Below are 16,376 nucleotides of genomic sequence, written 5' to 3'. Positions count from 1 at the left end.
CAACCACATCAATGCAGGAGTATATACAATTCAGCAGAGCCTTTTATGGAACATGCACTCCTCTTTCCTCCCCTCTCTCCGGGAGTTGTATTCTGGCATACAGACTGTTGCAAATCCAGTACTGAGATAATATTTTAGACCCAACCCCATGGAACACACCCAAAATGTCCACACAGCATGACAAGGTAAAAGAAATAGACAAATTTTATTTAAACACAAACACATTTCCCAGAAAGGAAGGAAGGGGTTTAAAAATCACACCTTCCAGAGTAACTTCTTCCTGTGTACTTCTGACAGGAAAGTCAGAAGTGGGGTATGGGCCTGAGTCAGTTTTAAGGCACATTAGGAGACAGGCATGAAGGAGACATTTGGAGACAGGCATGAAGAAGAGCAAGGAAGAGACCTGAGAGGAGGGAAAAAGTGAAGGGAAGGAAAGGAAAGAGAGAGGTCTTCAGGGAGGAGAAGGCAGTACAGAAGAACTGACCGTATCAGATATCCCTAGGCCTAGGTTGGTTCAGCTGGGCCTGCTCCAAAGGAAGAAGTTGCAGCGGGAGGAGGGGTCAGTGGGAGGACCCTGGGGCCTGGCACACATGTAGAAATGGCGGCCCAGATTGGGTCCTGGCTTCTTCACAGTTCGTAACACACATGGCTCCTTGTGTCCCTCACAGAGGGGCATAGGCAAAGGGCCCCCAAGCACGGATTTCCAGAATGAGGTCTGCACCTCCTTTTTAGCTTTGGCTTCTGAATCTGATGCCTTTGTCTGCACCACCACTTTGGCCATCACTTCCTCTTCTGGTGTCTTTGGAGTCACAAGGCCATCCAGGTTTGGAGGCTCCAGGTTAGGAGAAGATTGAGCACAGTTAGAGGATGGTTTGAAATAGCTCTTCAAGTTTTTTTGGCCTCTGCTGAAGCGAACCTGACTTGGCCAAGGCCTAGTTGAGCGTACACAGGCCTTGCTCTGGCGCTTCTGTACCTGTATTTGATTGCTGAGTTGCAGCGCCGACTGCTTGTACACAGGATCTTGTTCCAGACGAACTAGGAAGCGAAGGATCTTCAGCTGAGTGCCTGCAAACTCAGGGAGAAAGCGGGTGCACAGAGGTGGGCACTGCTTTGCAGGTACAGGGAACACACTCAGGACTGCACCCACAGGACAATGGTCAGAGCCCATCACCTCAGGCAACAGAAAGGAGGTCTGAAAGGTGTCTCTGACCAGGTTTCTGTCCCCCAGCACATAGTCAAGCCGGGAGCCATAGTTAAGATGCCGGGCACCAGTGACTGTTGACCAGCAGGTGAAGGCCCCCTCCTGCCTTGGCTGAAAGCAGCGGTAGCTATCAATAAAGGGTCCTACGTGGGACCCATCGTGGCACCCCAGGTTAGTGAGCAAGCCATCCATCCACTTGCGCCCTGGGTCCTCTTCAAAGCATTCCTGGGGAAGGAGAAAAGGGTTAAAGACAGAGGCTGAATCAGATACCTAAAACTGGAAGGGACTTCAACTAGTGGCTTCTTTTTCCAAAGAACAAGGTCACACAGTCCAGAACTTACAGAACTGGGATTCAATTACCACCCTTACTAATTTAAGAGTCCATACTTATTTTTCCCTCTGCACCAGGCTACATTTGCCTTGTATTGGTCTATAAATAACAAATCTGAAAATCTGCTGTTTGTTTAATCAACGCATTTTCATAATAGCTCTCCAAAAGAATGAAAAGCAGGAAGTCAAAAGTGGTTGCCACTAGGAAATAGGACTGGGGTTTGGAGTTGAGAACATTGGCAATCTCTGATCATCCTACCCTCCTAAACCAGGGGGCTCCAATGATCTATGTCTCAATACTTTTAATTCAGATTTCCAAATTACCCATTCATCCAAGAGGAGTCCACCACTCAACCTCTTCATTCGATACAACAAATCCTTAAAGAATACTAATTATGTGCCAGAAACAATGCTAGGGAACAGGATTACATCTTGGGTAAAGAGGGTACCTTTCAAAAAGTGATCTGAAGCAGAGATGTGAAGTCTGGAAATAATACAGGCAAAAGGTGTCACAAACTGAGAATAGTCTGTGTGATTAGGTGTGAAGGGAAGAGGCAATATACCCAAAAGATTTGAGAGGAGACTAGATTAGGGGACAGAATACCAGCAGGACTATTATAATCCATGCGATCAAGAGATGATGGTCACTTTACCTAAGGTGGTACCAAAAGAGATGGAAAAAAATGATTAAGACATGAATTGTAGCTAAAAACACAGTACTTGCTGAGTAACTGAAAGTGGGAATAGAGGGTAGAGAAGGAGGACAATACTAAACTAATTCCCAGGCTTCTGGCTGGAACAACCAAGGGGATGATAGTGCCAATTAGGGAAAAGAGAAAACTGGAAGTGCCAGTCTTGTGGGAGGTGGACATATTCTGCCACTTTGGAAAGATTGTTTGTCATGTGACCTAGTACTATCACTCAGTTCTCTTTTCTTGAAAGGAAAAATGTAAAAAAAACACTTGAGACATCTAGGATAGTTCTCAACTACAGAGAAGACATAAAGGTATATGACACTCCCCCAGGGAACCAAGAATAGATCGAGTAAATACGTGATGAGGAGTAAGGTACAGGGGAACTGAAGGTTTGCACTTTATAGTGTTCACTCCTTTCCGTTCACAGCACAACCACCATTATTTCATTTGTTTATTTTCCCAGCTGGACGCCACATCTATATTTATGTGATTTACATGCAAACTAATCAAGTAATCTTCCTACATCCCCCTTTTTGAGCCGAGCCCAGTGCTGAGTTGCACAGTGCTTGCATAAGTTACTGATCCTGTCCCTCATAAGGCAAGCTGAAAAGTGGCTTATAGATTTATAAGTGGCATATAGTGCGGTGGTTCTCAAACCTGACTATACAATAAAATGAGCTTGGGGATTTTAAAACATACTGCAACCTGGCTTCACACCCAACAGGTCCTGATTTAATTGGTCTGGAATGGCACCAAGCTATTGATATTTTTGTAAAAGCTCTTTGCTCTAATGTCAAGGGTTGAGAACCATTGGTCAGAGGGACTAAATGACAGGAAGTTCACACCAGAAAGATGGGCATGCACATTAATTCAGGGTACAGGGAGCAAAGCCAAAATGAACGTATCTTTTGCAATGACAGAGAGAAGATAGCCTGGCTGGAGAGCACAGAGTGTGTAGGGGTATTGAGTACAGAAATGGACACTAGGCAAAAACTCACAAAGAACCTTGTATTTCCAGGCCTATGTTTTCTCTTTATCAGGAAGGTAACAGGGAGGTATTAAAGGATCATGAGCAGAAAACATACTATATTAGGGAAGTGAACAAGGCAACACAGAGTTCAAAGCTCTCAAAATCTAACCCCCAAAGGATTCTCTAGCCCTGTAGCCTATCACTCATCTCCCTCCCTGTGCCATCCCCCACCAAGAACAGGGCTTACAGTTCCTCAAACACACCAGGCAAAATTGTCACCTTGTAGCCTCTGCTCATGCCAGAAAGCTTTGCTCTCTCTACCCCAAAGTTCTGTCCAGCCATGTTCTAAGATTTAGCCATTTTGATGCTTCCCCTCATATCCAGGCTGACCCAAGAAGTCGTTACTTGGGCTTCATACTAGACTCCTAGACTGCAATCTAAAGATGCCATCTATTACTGTCTGGTTATGTATCGACTGCCCATCACCATGCTGAGAGGTCAAGAGGTGTATCTGACTTGTAATCAAGTACTCAGCATAGGGCTCAGGACTAGGCCAAGGGCAGGGTTAGTATAGTCAATTGATGAATGAGTGATCAAGCCAAAAACCCAGCAGTGGATAACTGGCTAAACATAACCACAGTCCAAAGTGAGATTGAAGGCCTAGAAGGAGCCTTACCATGCTGACTGCATCCCAATGGTCAATGGGGCGATGGGCTGTATTCAGGTCACCCAGAATGATCACATGGCTGAAAAACATGATACAAGATTGTCAACTGAACAATCAAGAAAGGGATGTAGTCCTGGCCCATCAATGTTCTTTCAGCTCAAAGGACTCAGATAGGTTACCTCCCACACTGAGGCCACGGTGGAAACTAATAGCAACTTATCACAACCTGGCTCTCCAATTTTACCACAACCTGCTGCCTCTAACACCTGACCAACCCAATGCTGATCTCCAATGGTGTCACTGCTCCCTATTTGACATAACTGTCTCATGATCTCTACCTAATGGCATCTTTCTGGTCCTTCAAAATTGAGCTTAAGTACCACTTCCTCTAGAAAGCATCCCTTGATTACTTTAATCTACTCTTTCTTTCCCCTACCTGAAACAACACTTTTGCTCCTTCGTACTTTACCTATCTCATCTCATTTCATTCTTAAAACTAGTTTCTGAGGTAGGAATTCACGCACTCATTTGACAAAAGAGAAAGCACAGGCAAGGCTAGCCTTAAGGATTCTAGTGAGGAAAATGAGCCAGTATAGGTGTTGGGCGGTATCTGAATACAAAGCCCATGCTTGTATCACTTTACCTGATCCTCACAGCTCTTAGAAGCACAGCCTAGCATGTGAGGCTGACATCTACAATTAGCCTGCAAAAGAACTCAAAAGACAAAGATCCCATGTTCTCCACAATGGGAGTTTGACACAGGGGTACCCCCAGGAAAGTTTAAGGAAGTCTTGATGCCCAGACTTGCAGTACCTGCCAGCTGCTAGGAGGGCTTCTGCGCGGATCTGTAGCAAGCGATAGAAGCGCATCTTAAAGACCAGTCGCTCAGGTTTTCCAGGGTCCACGTGGGGACAGTAAACATTGATTAAGGTCAAGGTCTTCTCCTTTCCTTCCTCTATGCTGCAGAGAAGAAAATCCCCCCCAAAATGGATTTTTAAACCTCCCCTTTCCTACCCACAACAAATAGCTTCCACTTAATGCTTGTGGGACAAAAGTGAAGGAAGGAGTTAGCAAACCATGAATGAACAGCACATGTATAAAACTTGAGGAATGCCTATGGCTGAAGTCAGGCAAGGGGCAGGGAGAGGGGAATGTTGCCACTCACAATGATGGGATGCCCAGAAAGAGAACTACCTGGGGCAATGAGATCAGCATTAACTAAGTTGCTTTTGAGGTATTAATAAAGCTGCACCCGCTGGCCAGCTGTACTCCACACTCCTCCACCCATCCACCCACCCCTCAACCCCCTGCCTCCATGACCACCATCACTGTTGAGATAGGATACTCAATGTTCAGAGAAGAACATGATTTCCCAGGAGCACACAGTAAGTAGCCCAATAAGGACTAGAGCCCAGGAAAGGTAAGTTTGGAGCCTTTTCCATAGTGAGTGCATATTTATAAGGCAAGACTCATAATCACGACACTCAGAGTAGAACCAATAGTTTCAATAACAGAGGTATGCCTATTACCGGATTTTGTGCTGTGTGAGGAGGGCCCGGCCCTCACTATCCAGAGCCCGAAGTTCCTCATGGGAGAATTCATCCATGTTTCCATAGCAACCTATGGCACCATTCTGAGTGCTAAGTAGGCCACTCAGGCCTTCTTCAGCAGCAAATGGGGTAGCACTGTCCTTACAGAAGGTGGCTACACCTGTAGATAGAAAGGGTAGTCTAAGCAGGCCTGGAAGCACCGGCCTGCTGCAGAGCCTGCTGCCCCCACATAGGTCACCTGAGTCATCTTTATCAAGTTTGTTTCTACTGAGGACTCTTCCAACTCAAGGGCTATGGATGGCTCACTAGAGACTGAAATACGTCAACTTAAACCCTGAAGGTCACTTACTTCATCTAAAAAAAGTCACAGAATAAAAACAAGTATTCTCAGTGTTTTACATAGATACATGGTAAGTACTCAAAATGTGTTTAGCTAATATTATTATCACATGGATTAACTTAATCCTTATAACAGCCTGGTACACAGTAGGCATTATTCCCATTTTCTAGTTAGAGAACCTGAAGCATATAGAGGTTAAGTAACTTGGCCAAGATTAGACAGCTAGGAGGTGAACTAGGATGCATACCCAAGCTGTCTGGTTTCCAAGGGCATACAATTTACCACCACCTTATAGAGTATCTGAGGTTCAAAAGGATAAACCCATCTGTAAAAATTATCCTTCAAATAATTCTATGTAGCTTTAGCTGTATGAAACAGAACCTTAAGTTTATTATTGCCTTCTCATCAAATATTTGAAACTCTTCCCCCTATCTGCCTCCATCACTGATTTAAAACCCACATAAAGTCCCATTTACCAGAATAGCCACTCCGGTTGCGGCTAAAGCTGAAGTAGGAATTATAGCCTTCCACGATAGCCAAAGGCTCTGTCAGCACATCACCTGGGGGGGGAGGAAGATGTAAGTTTTGTCATGACATAATGACCCAGCACACACAAAAACCTGGAATTACAGTTGTAAGCTGTGACTTGCACACATCAGAGCCACAGTTGTGAGGGAAATTAGAGGAGTTAGAGAGCTGAGCTAGGGACGGATTGCATCTCTGAATGAGAAGAAGAGGGGCATACTACAGACTAGGAGGTGGGGAATTAGATGGGGAGAAGCTGGGTGACTTGACAGGATCTGGGGTGGAAAACAGGGTAAAGGGAATTAAAAGGTCAGAACTGGAGACGGAAGGAAATGTGGTTGGAGTAATTCAAAGAAGGCTGGGTAGGAGAGGAATCAGGTGAGATGGAGATGGGTGAAAAGGAGAAGTTAGGAGGTTTAAGCTTCTTGTGGGACATGAGCTGGGGAGAAGCAATAGGGATAGGAGATAAAAGGAACTGAGGATGTGAGATGGATGTATAAAAAGAGGAAATTTTAGAACGTATGAACTAGGGAAAAAGAGGGGTGAGAATCAAGGATCTAAAGTGGGGGCCAGAAAAGGGGAGTTGTAGGGTCTGACTTGGGAATGGACACTGGTATAAGGGGAAGAAATTTAGGGGATGGAGATGGGGCGTGAGAATCAGTGGAAATTTGAGAATATGAGGAAGGATAGGTGTTGCAAAGGGAAGGGTAAGGTTCTGCTGAGGACTGGAGATGAAGTGGAGATTAGGAAACCTAGCTGGAGTGAGAAACTGGAGTTAAAAGGAAAGAGGTTTAGAATTTGAAATGAGCCTAAGGGAAGGACTTTAAGGATAGAGAAATGAGGAAGTGAAATGAGAAGGAGCAAAGTTAGCAGTAGGATAAATATGTCAGTGCCCTGGATTCTTGAGCGCTCACGGGTCACTTTGGTCTCCTGAAGACAGACGATGTCACCGTCCAGCTTGTCCAAAATGAGCCCCATGTCTACGGAGGTACAGCTGCTGGGATCCTCTTTCACCAAACCTTGCAGGGGGCTCCGGATCCCATTGATGTTCCAGCTAATCACGCGCAACATCCTCTGACGAGTAATTGCGAGGCCTGCCAGCCCCGCGAAAACCTAGTTGCAGAGAATTGCTGGTCAAATCCGTCACCAAGCCCGGCCTCCAGGAGCAGTCGCGCAGGCGTCCTGGAGCGCGCCACGTCCCGGTCCGGAGCACGTAAGGCGGGAGTTCAAGGCCCTCGGTTCTCATTGGTGGAAGGCGCGGAAGCAGAAGAGGGTGGTGTGTCCGATTAGCTGTACTGGGTGGCTGTGCGCAGGGGCAGGTCTCCGCTTAGGCTGATGCCCCTCTGGGTCCACACTGGCTCACGCGCCTGAGTCTGGCTGCGTTTCTGCACAGCTCAAAAGTCCCCTTGGTGCTTCCGATTATCTCTAAACGGGATTTCACTTTTTAAGCCGCCAGTGACCCGCTCGGGGCCGAGGCCCCGCCCCCAGTACGACAAGCCCACCCCCCACAAGTGCGCGGAAGGCAGTGGCTGCAGCACTGGTGCCTTGGGAGGAGCAGGTATAACTGGGCTCCCAAAGAAGAAAGGTCGAGCTAAGAGATTTGCGGGTTGGAAAAGGAAGCAGTAAGAAGCGCTCTAATGGAGTAAGATTTAGGAGAGGTTCTCCTGCTTTATTAGGGGTTAGGGGTTAGGGGCGGAGGGAGGGAGGACTATTTCAAGCCTGCCCTGCAGCCATTTATCTAAGGCTTTATACCTTGTAGCTAAGGATTTTGCCTGACATACTATTCTTTTGTTTCCATTTCTCAGATGACTAAAATCAAGACTCAGAGAATTTAAATTCTAGAACAACACTGCCTCCCAGTGTAACCTGTGGCTCTTCTATGTGCTTTATTTCATTCTTAGGACAACCATGTAAAGAAAATTAAGGCTAAGTAAGAGCTTGAGTGAATTCACCCTGGTCTCAGATATAGTAGAAACAGGATTCAAACATTATCTTAATCAGTTCAAGGAGTACTTTGTTGAGTTTTTCCCAGCCACACAGTTAACCAGGTAGATCTTTTCCCCTGAGCCCCCACAACACTATGTGGTTGGTTCTGCCAACAACATTTATCACAATGCATAGCTACTATTGGTTTTAATTTCTGCCACTGGAATGCCCTCAACTTGAGAGCAATGAACGTGTTGGCTCATCTCGTTAGCCCCGTCACCCAACAGAGAACACAGCACGAATTAGGGTCAATAAATATTTGTTGAATGAATGAACAAAGAGCAATAGCAAGAACACCCACAGGTTAATAACTTGGTTTTGAGAGCATACACACACAAACACACACACACACAAATAGACAAGCTCAATGTCCAGAGAAAAGCTTAACTTGTTATCATTAGATTCCTCATCCAAATTGCAGCATAATAATTTTTCCCTAGAATTGCACAGTCTTAGAACAATCATTCTCAATGCCCACAAAAATGACCACGTAAATTGCTTTTCCTCCTGGAGAATTTAAGGTCATCTTCCAGTCATTGCCATCAGAAAGTAGCTGTGCAATTAGAATTAAAATGATAATGCTTTGATCTCTCTCATGCTTTGATGTTTATTGGCTCAGAATTGAGTCCCAAAAGTGCGATAATTAGTACAAAAGAAATAAACATTTTTATTGCTTTTGTTTAATACCAAATTACTTTCCACGAAGGGACTGTGCCCATTTACACCAAAAATCAACCTGAAATTCAGCCTCAAGGAAATCCAGAGTTTACCTGTTCCAATTGCTGGTTTTAATTTCCTTTTTCTGCAGTGGCTTGTTAATATTAGTTCTGACCTTTAGGGCAAGGTGAACACATGGTTGGCCTGAAGAGAAAAGGCTCTGTGTGGCTCAGAAACTTCTTTGGCAAGTGCAACAGCTGATATTTCAACAGAGCACACTCCCCCTTTTTGCCAAGGGTACTTTCCCAAGTCTTCCCAAGGGAAACAAGAAAGCTTCCAGGCTCCCTCTTTAAGGCCACCCACTGGATTTTGCTTTGGGGCTCTAAATACAAGAGATCTGCAAGTTGGATAATTAGCAATGGAAGATAAAACCTCTAGGAGAAAAGGTAGGTGAAACAGGAGGGGAAAAGATAGGAGTTACACAAGTCCAAATCAACTCTTCTAGCTCTCTGGAAAGTTTTGTTTGTTCTGATTTTTGCATAGGTGGTCATGTGAGGTGTGCTTTAAAAACTATGGAAAAGTTGGGGAAAAGATGATACCTCATTCTATCTGTCTGTCTGTCTATCTATCATCAATCATCCATTTGAACCTGTCTTCATGGGGCACTGAGCTAAAGGGCAGTTCCCTAATAGTTTTAGAAATCTAACTTGGTCTATTCAGTCAATTTTAAATGAATTGATGGATATTATATCCATTACTACCCCACTGGTATATAAAGTAGATCTGGTTTGCTATATATATATATATATATATATATATATACCTTAAAAAAACCAAAGAAGCTTTTTAGTTTCTCTGGGCTTCAATAGTTCCTTCACTAAAATGGAAATTATAGTCACTAGTCTACTTCGTTCAGAGCTGTCTGAAAGTAAAGAGGGGTTGGAGCACAAGAATAAAAGCTCTTTGAAGGTATTTCAAGATGTCCATGCTCTGTCTGATATTAGAGTTCCTGCTTTTTCTGTAGCCTCCACAAATAAAACCACCCACAATCCTCCAGTTGCTCTTTTCCCAGAGTGACTATGATTGCCAGAGAGCCAGCCACTCATGGGATGCAGCTTAGTGAGTGTTGGCCCCAGGCATCAAGCTCAAGATAGTGGGAGTATGATGGACCCAGACAGTGGCTAAGAAAGTGAACCCTAGGTTATTGCCACAGAAGATCTAATGTATACAGGCACCTGACCTATAAGAATATAGCTAGTCTGTTCTCTACATTTTAGCCCCTCACAAATATATTCACACCCACACACTCCAAAAATTACCAATAGGCAAACCCCATTTTTGACTTTGTTACCCATTGGTACTGACTTGATACTGCTTTTATTGGAATTTTCCTCTATGTCACTATATATCATTTTAGTACTTTGGGAAGGTGTCAAGATCAGTAGGCCTCAGAAAGTCACACTATGTTTTTCTCCCTAGAGATAACCCCATTTTAGAATTCCCAGCTTAATTATGAGTGAGTCTCTAAAATAGAGTAAATCCTTTTACTACAACCAGTTAACTGGACCTTTTCAGGAAGGAGTTCATTTCTTTTCTTTATTCCCCATTCAAGGTTGAACAGTTTTCTAGCTTCCATCTGTACCTTCAGACCAAGTTAGTCCCATACACAGTTCCCCATATAGCTCTGTTATAACATTTACCTTGTTGAACTATGAGTATTTGGCCACATAGTTCATAGTCCTATCATCTAGGGTAGAGAGATGTAGCTTATACAAACAATCATTGAGCAAGTATCTCCTCGGTGTCGGGGCCTGAGTGAGACATTGGAAAAACAGGTCAGAGATAACAGATTCAGTGCCCATCCTGTAAAAGTTCACAGTGAAGTGGGGAAAGTAGATCAATAAAATCTTGGTGGATACTTGGACAGGAGCACACTTGAGGATAAAAAACAAGACCTCCCTCAAGGATACAGGCTTCCTAAAGGAAGTGAACTTTGAATGAGGCTTGAAAGAGTAAGCTAGATTTCACTGACAATAGCAGGAAAGAGAAAACATTCCAGACTGAGTAAGGACTGAATGGGGGGAAAAAAAACAAGGGTAACATATACAAAAGCAGTGAATTTTGGGACCAGTGAGTCAGTGCGATTTTACCACAGGGGTCTAAAGAGTGACAAGGCCAGAGTGGGATATTGGGACTTGACTGAGAAAAGCCACCCTGATATTTTCCATAAAATTTGTTTTATTCTCCTGTTTGGGGGATCAAAATAGGTAACTATAAAAACACCTATATCCATACAGCTTTAAGTTGCATTTTTCAACTTGGACTTCAGGTTTACCCTTTCAGATCTTGCCAAAAGCCTGCTAGCCTCCTATCTCAGATTTCTTGCTGCTAAAATTATCTTTCTGCCTCTTGGCAGGGTCATAAGGACAAATCTGTAAACATAGAAGTGTTCGTGTGACTGGTTTGACCACCTTGAACAAGCCACTTCCCCTCCCCAGACCTCAGTTTCCCTGTGAGGCTAGTGAGAATGTTCATAAGAAGCAAATAAAATAATGAATGTATTGCTGCTTTGTGGACCATGGAAAACATACACATAAAGATTTGCTATTAAAGATTATTAGCGATAGGGAAGTCATACCAGTTACAAGACTTACTAGGATTAAGAGAGTTATATCTTCTAAAGTATTGTTCTGGCAATCTAAAGGTTCTGGGCAAATGTGGAAGATCAGATTCTTAAATAAAGACAGAATGGTCAATTAACCAAAGAAATGCCCTGGGCCAGGAGCAACCAGATCCCAGCACTCTTCTGTCTTGGTCATTGATTCCTACAAAGCTTTAGGAAAATATGCCCTTATGCCCTCTAATTGTCCTGTTTTAATTCCTGAGAGGATTGAATGAAATGATACCTAGGGGCTTCTGTATCACAAAACCCAAAAAGTAAAAGTAAATGCATCTTTCTAGTGATTGACAGAAGCTCTAATTTTTTATGTTAATCCATTGTCATATTTAAAGTTTCCTATATTGGATGTTTGCTGTGAGCTTGAAAATACATTACAAGTCACAGATTAGCCGAAGAGGTGATCTACCATTTTCTTTACAAAAGACTCACACTATTACCAATATCCCAGGTAGCTTTATATATATTAACACATATCTTTAACAACCACAAGGGTGTCAATACTCTTATTTCTACATTCCAGATGAAAAAATAGAGGCACTAACAGTTAAGTATGCCCAAGGTCTCATAGCTAGGGGGAGAGGTGGGATTCCATTCAGCCAATATGTCTTCAAAGTTGCTTTTAACATCTATAATCCATTATCTCAGTAAATTAATTTAGATGGGTAACTCTGAAATGTATTGAAAGTTTGGTTTGATTTATACACAATAACTGGAGGGAATATGTGTAGAGTAGGATTCTGAGAACATATTTGCCTTCTTAAAAGGCAATGTAGAGCTGAGTGCTTTGAAGAGAAGGGACTAGAGGATTTTATCCCCAAGAGATTGCCCTGTATAGCACAGCTCAATGAAAGACACTTGAGCATCCTTATAGCCAATCACTGGAGTTCCTCAGGGGATGGCAAGATGGCAGCAAAATGAAGTGTGAGTGCTCTCAGACATCTTCCAGACAAACTGCCATTAGATGAGTTCTACATATAAATATCTCAAAGCCAGGCAGAGGGGGAAGGGGAAGTGGAGACACCTGGGTGGGATGGCTCTGGCTTAAGCATTTGTCTACTTTGAGGTCACTGCTCCCTGCGCCCCACCTTCTACCAGCTTCAGCCTCCACACTGAGCCTCCATTCCCTTGGCTTGATATGAAGAACTTTAGACATGTCTGGATCAGATCGTGATTCCTTTCTCCTTAGGGTAGCTGATTGAACCTGGGAGCCATAAGAGCAGTACTTACCATCCCTTTTGCAAGCAATGGCCACATTTCTCTCCTCACCTCACTGTGTCAGCTTTACTCTGATTTGTTTATCCTTGGCTGGAGAGACAGCGGAGATGATCAGATAGTGTCCATCTTTCCAAGAGTATTCAAACCAGCACATTTAAGAGGGAGAGTCCCTTAGACAGGAAAGGGAGAAGAATTCAGGAGTAGATAAGTATGACAATGCCTTTGAGAAGAGGGAACAGAGAGGCAATGTGGCTTCCATATCCAGTTCAGGATTTTGATCACTAGCTCAAATCTGCCCTTTGTGTCTTTGTACTCGGGCCCTTTACATTTGTGATTGGATCTCCGTTTTTGTTTTGGAACTTGAAATTTTGCTTGGGCTTATTTTTATTTCAAAGCTGCAAATATTGCTAAGATCTGCCTCCATCACCTTTGCCTCCCCACTCCATGCAGCATACAGCCACATGATCGTCAGTCTTTTATTTGCATAAACTACTTGTCCTGTCTTCATTGGAGGGAAGTGACTGGCCAGACCTGGGCTGTCTTGCTGGCTGCCGTCCTTGCTGGGCTCTAACTTATCTCCTATGTACACAGCTCTTGGAGTTCAGGGGCCTCTGTTGACCTCTGCCCAAACTCTGCCTCTCTATTCAAGCCCCCTCTGGTACATACAAGAACAGAGGGGGCTAGAGAGAAACTCCAGAAACAGAGGGCTCAGGAACTCAGCGTACTTCCCTATCCCAACTTGGTCAACTTCCTTCTGTGGCTACAGCAACAAAAAGACAGCTAGTAAAACAGGAAGCGAGGCCTGCTACCTTGTGGACATAGATGCCATTAGTTGTAATGCCTATGATGTCTCAGGAGATGGGAGAGCTCACCCAAAGCAGGTTGCAGAAGATCTGGATTCCACACCCCAGCGGCAGCAGCAGGCTACAACAGAGGAGGGGATGTAAGTGGGGTTTGTTTCTGTGGTCTTCAAGGTGGTGGTGGTCAAGTGGGTTTAGAAGTGCAAAAGACTTGCATCTATTCACCTTCACTACAACCTGAACATTGAAATAGATGAGAAACTGGATGAAATAGCTGTAAAATAATAAAAAGATGATGTCAGAAACAGTAGCAAAGTAAAGAAAAAAAGATAAAGACAGAGAGTAGGTAAAGACATCTTAATCAGAGGGATTGTTTTCAATAGATTTCTCCTTCTTATTCAGCACTTTTTGTTTAGAATTTGACTTTTGCAGTTTGTAACTATTTAGTGCTAGCCAAGAATGTCTCATGTGAAGTGTCTAGCTAATGTTTGGGTGAAATAAGGTGATTGATGGTCCCTGGCATCATTTCTCAGTGGACAGGTGCTGGGAACACACAGTACCAGGTCATTGGTGAGTTTTGTTCCTCCTCTTGCTTAAACCCCTTCTAATAAATCTAGTAGCCCTAACTGGATCGGAAAAAGTTGGTGTCCTGTCTCCTACATTGCCTTCTTGGTATGTGGGGACACTTTTGATGCTCTGGGGATTTGAGGGAGAAAACAGTCTATCAGGGCAGCCTGCTGGTGTGATGTTCACTTTGAAAATTTAAGAAATAGCAGGGGCAAAGAAAAAGCAAACAAAACCTATAAATATTTTTTAACCATAGTTTGCCATTTCCTATAGATAACAGAGAGCATCTGTGGATTAAGTTGGTTTTAGCCTAAGGCTATAGCCTGGGGAACCATAAGGTAGGAGGAGATAAGACAACTCTAGACTCTAGACTGTGGCACCCCGACATTTCAAGGACCAAGTGGCTAAACTTCTACTATGCTAATGCTAGAGGAGATCCAGGCTCAGAAATAGTAGAAGTGTAGAGGAAGAGAAGGTAGTTGCTTAGAGGATACAGGAAAATATAGGATGTTAAATATAGTGTATGCAATGTAGGTTGTGGATGGAGCAAGAAAGGGGAAAAGAGCAATTTCTTGTTCTTCCTCTCGCCTGTCAGTATCACTCACTCATCTGGAGATTTAGAAACCTGAATAAGAATAGGAATTGCATCCCATCCCCACCTACCCAGCTACCCTTGATCTTTTCCAAGAGACTATTGAGTTTTTCTGCCAAGGAGGCAAATTACTATCTGCACGCCTGGGGCTTCAAGACTTGGGATCTTTATACTCCTAAGATCTCTACCTTTTCAACTGGATAGATGATATACATAAATAACCTAACCTCTGTCACATAGAAGGTGCAAAGTAATTATGTGTTCATATTAGTTCTGAGTCTCTTCAGTTAGCTGTAACATAGGATTAATGCCTACCTCCCCAAAGTATGGAATCAGTTCAATGTTTCAAAGGTTCTAGAACCAGGCTACCTAAGTCGGAGTCCCAGATTTTCTACCTCATGACTCTGTGTCCTTGTGCAAGCCTCTTAACCTCTCTGTATCTCCATTTCCCCTTCTATAAAAAGAAGTTAATAATGTTGTGAAGATTAGATAACTAGAGCACAGAAAATGCTTAGACGAGTGTGTAGAACAGCAACCTTTCCGTAAATGTTAGGCAGTATTAAAACAAGAAGGCAGGTGTGTGGATTATTGCTCATAATATCCCAGCATCAGCCCCAGAGCTTGGTACATACAGAGCAGACGTTTCGTAAATGAGCACTTTGCAAAGCTCTCACTCTTTTATTCACTATAACAAAGCAAGGGACTCTGTGTACAAGACAATCGCTGATTATACTGAATCATTTCACACCTCAGACAGAGTAAATGTAGACAGTGTTTGTCAAGTCCTACACTGAGCAATGTTTGCCTCACTTCCCTTGATAGGGAGGCTAAGCTATTACCCCCCAGAAATATCTGAACTACCATTCATTTGGGGCATCCTCTCCAGGAGAACTGCCTGGACTACAGTGAATTTTGGGGAAGGAAGGCACATAATTGCACAATGAGGTTGTTCTGAGGATTAAATATATTAACATGTGTAAACTGATTGAACAGCTGTGTATATTCATTTGTGATTTTTTTCTCCTTCAACATAATATTTTACCAGCCATCTATATCATTGTTGAGTGCAATTCTGACTTGTTTATTCTCCTTGCTTGCTTTGAAATATGGTATTTTATGAATAACCCATGCTATATTTATCCATCATATTGTTCATGAGCATTTAGGTAGTTTCTAGTTTGGTTAAGAACAACATCAAAATTAAAAGTTTTGTCCCCAGTCCACCCTGGTGGCGCAGCGAGTTAAAACACAACACTGCAAGTGAGCCAGCTGCTTCATTGCAAGTTCGATCCCAGCCCCGGTGGTGATCCACATGGCACGGCAGACCTCTCCTGACCTGCCCACTGCTCCCCTCAGCAGTGTACTTTACTTATCTACCTGTTCTGCTCCCAACTCTGTTTCTGGTGAATTCTCTCACTGCCCCTGCACCTCTGGCCCGTACCCCAGTTCTGTATACATAAACAAATCTTAAAAAAAAAATACTTCTCATTAAAATTCTTGGCCCCATAAATCTTGGAATTAGCTTTTCACGTTACACACTCTCTCTTTCTCACACACACACACTGACACAGCTGTCTGTGTCACAAAATTTGGTATTAATT

At 43.4% G+C, this 16,376-nt stretch overlaps 2 protein-coding genes across 3 annotated transcripts in view; one reads left to right on the top strand and one right to left on the bottom strand.

Annotated features, from left to right (window-relative positions):
* Positions 1–186: 186 nt before the first annotated feature.
* Positions 187–7,427, bottom strand: APEX2 (APEX nuclease (apurinic/apyrimidinic endonuclease) 2). The gene is made up of 6 exons (XM_004695017.2): positions 7,193–7,427; positions 6,230–6,313; positions 5,393–5,573; positions 4,677–4,823; positions 3,873–3,942; positions 187–1,426 (listed from the first exon to the last, which is right to left on the bottom strand). The coding sequence occupies exons 1-6, from the start codon at positions 7,347–7,349 to the stop codon at positions 515–517; spliced, it is 1,551 nt and encodes a 516-aa protein (XP_004695074.1). The 5' UTR covers positions 7,350–7,427; the 3' UTR covers positions 187–514.
* Positions 7,428–13,402: 5,975 nt separating this feature from the next.
* The window catches only part of PFKFB1 (6-phosphofructo-2-kinase/fructose-2,6-biphosphatase 1), a 73,688-nt gene continuing 70,714 nt past the window's right edge, over positions 13,403–16,376 (top strand). Inside the window, exon 1 of one of the 2 annotated variants that reach the window (XM_004695015.2) lies at positions 13,403–13,759. In XM_004695015.2, coding sequence (XP_004695072.1) covers positions 13,639–13,759 — 121 coding nt within the window. In that variant the 5' untranslated portion in view covers positions 13,403–13,638. The remainder of the gene's footprint in view (positions 13,760–16,376) is intronic. The other variant, XM_004695016.1, reaches the window with a different exon arrangement.

The sequence above is a fragment of the Condylura cristata genome, unplaced genomic scaffold (genome assembly GCF_000260355.1).
Source record: "Condylura cristata isolate star-nosed mole 26May11 unplaced genomic scaffold, ConCri1.0 scaffold00053, whole genome shotgun sequence".
In the NCBI taxonomy this organism is placed as follows: domain Eukaryota; kingdom Metazoa; phylum Chordata; class Mammalia; order Eulipotyphla; family Talpidae; genus Condylura; species Condylura cristata.
Note: the sequence above shows the minus strand (reverse complement) of the source record. Positions and strands in the feature narration are given on the sequence as shown.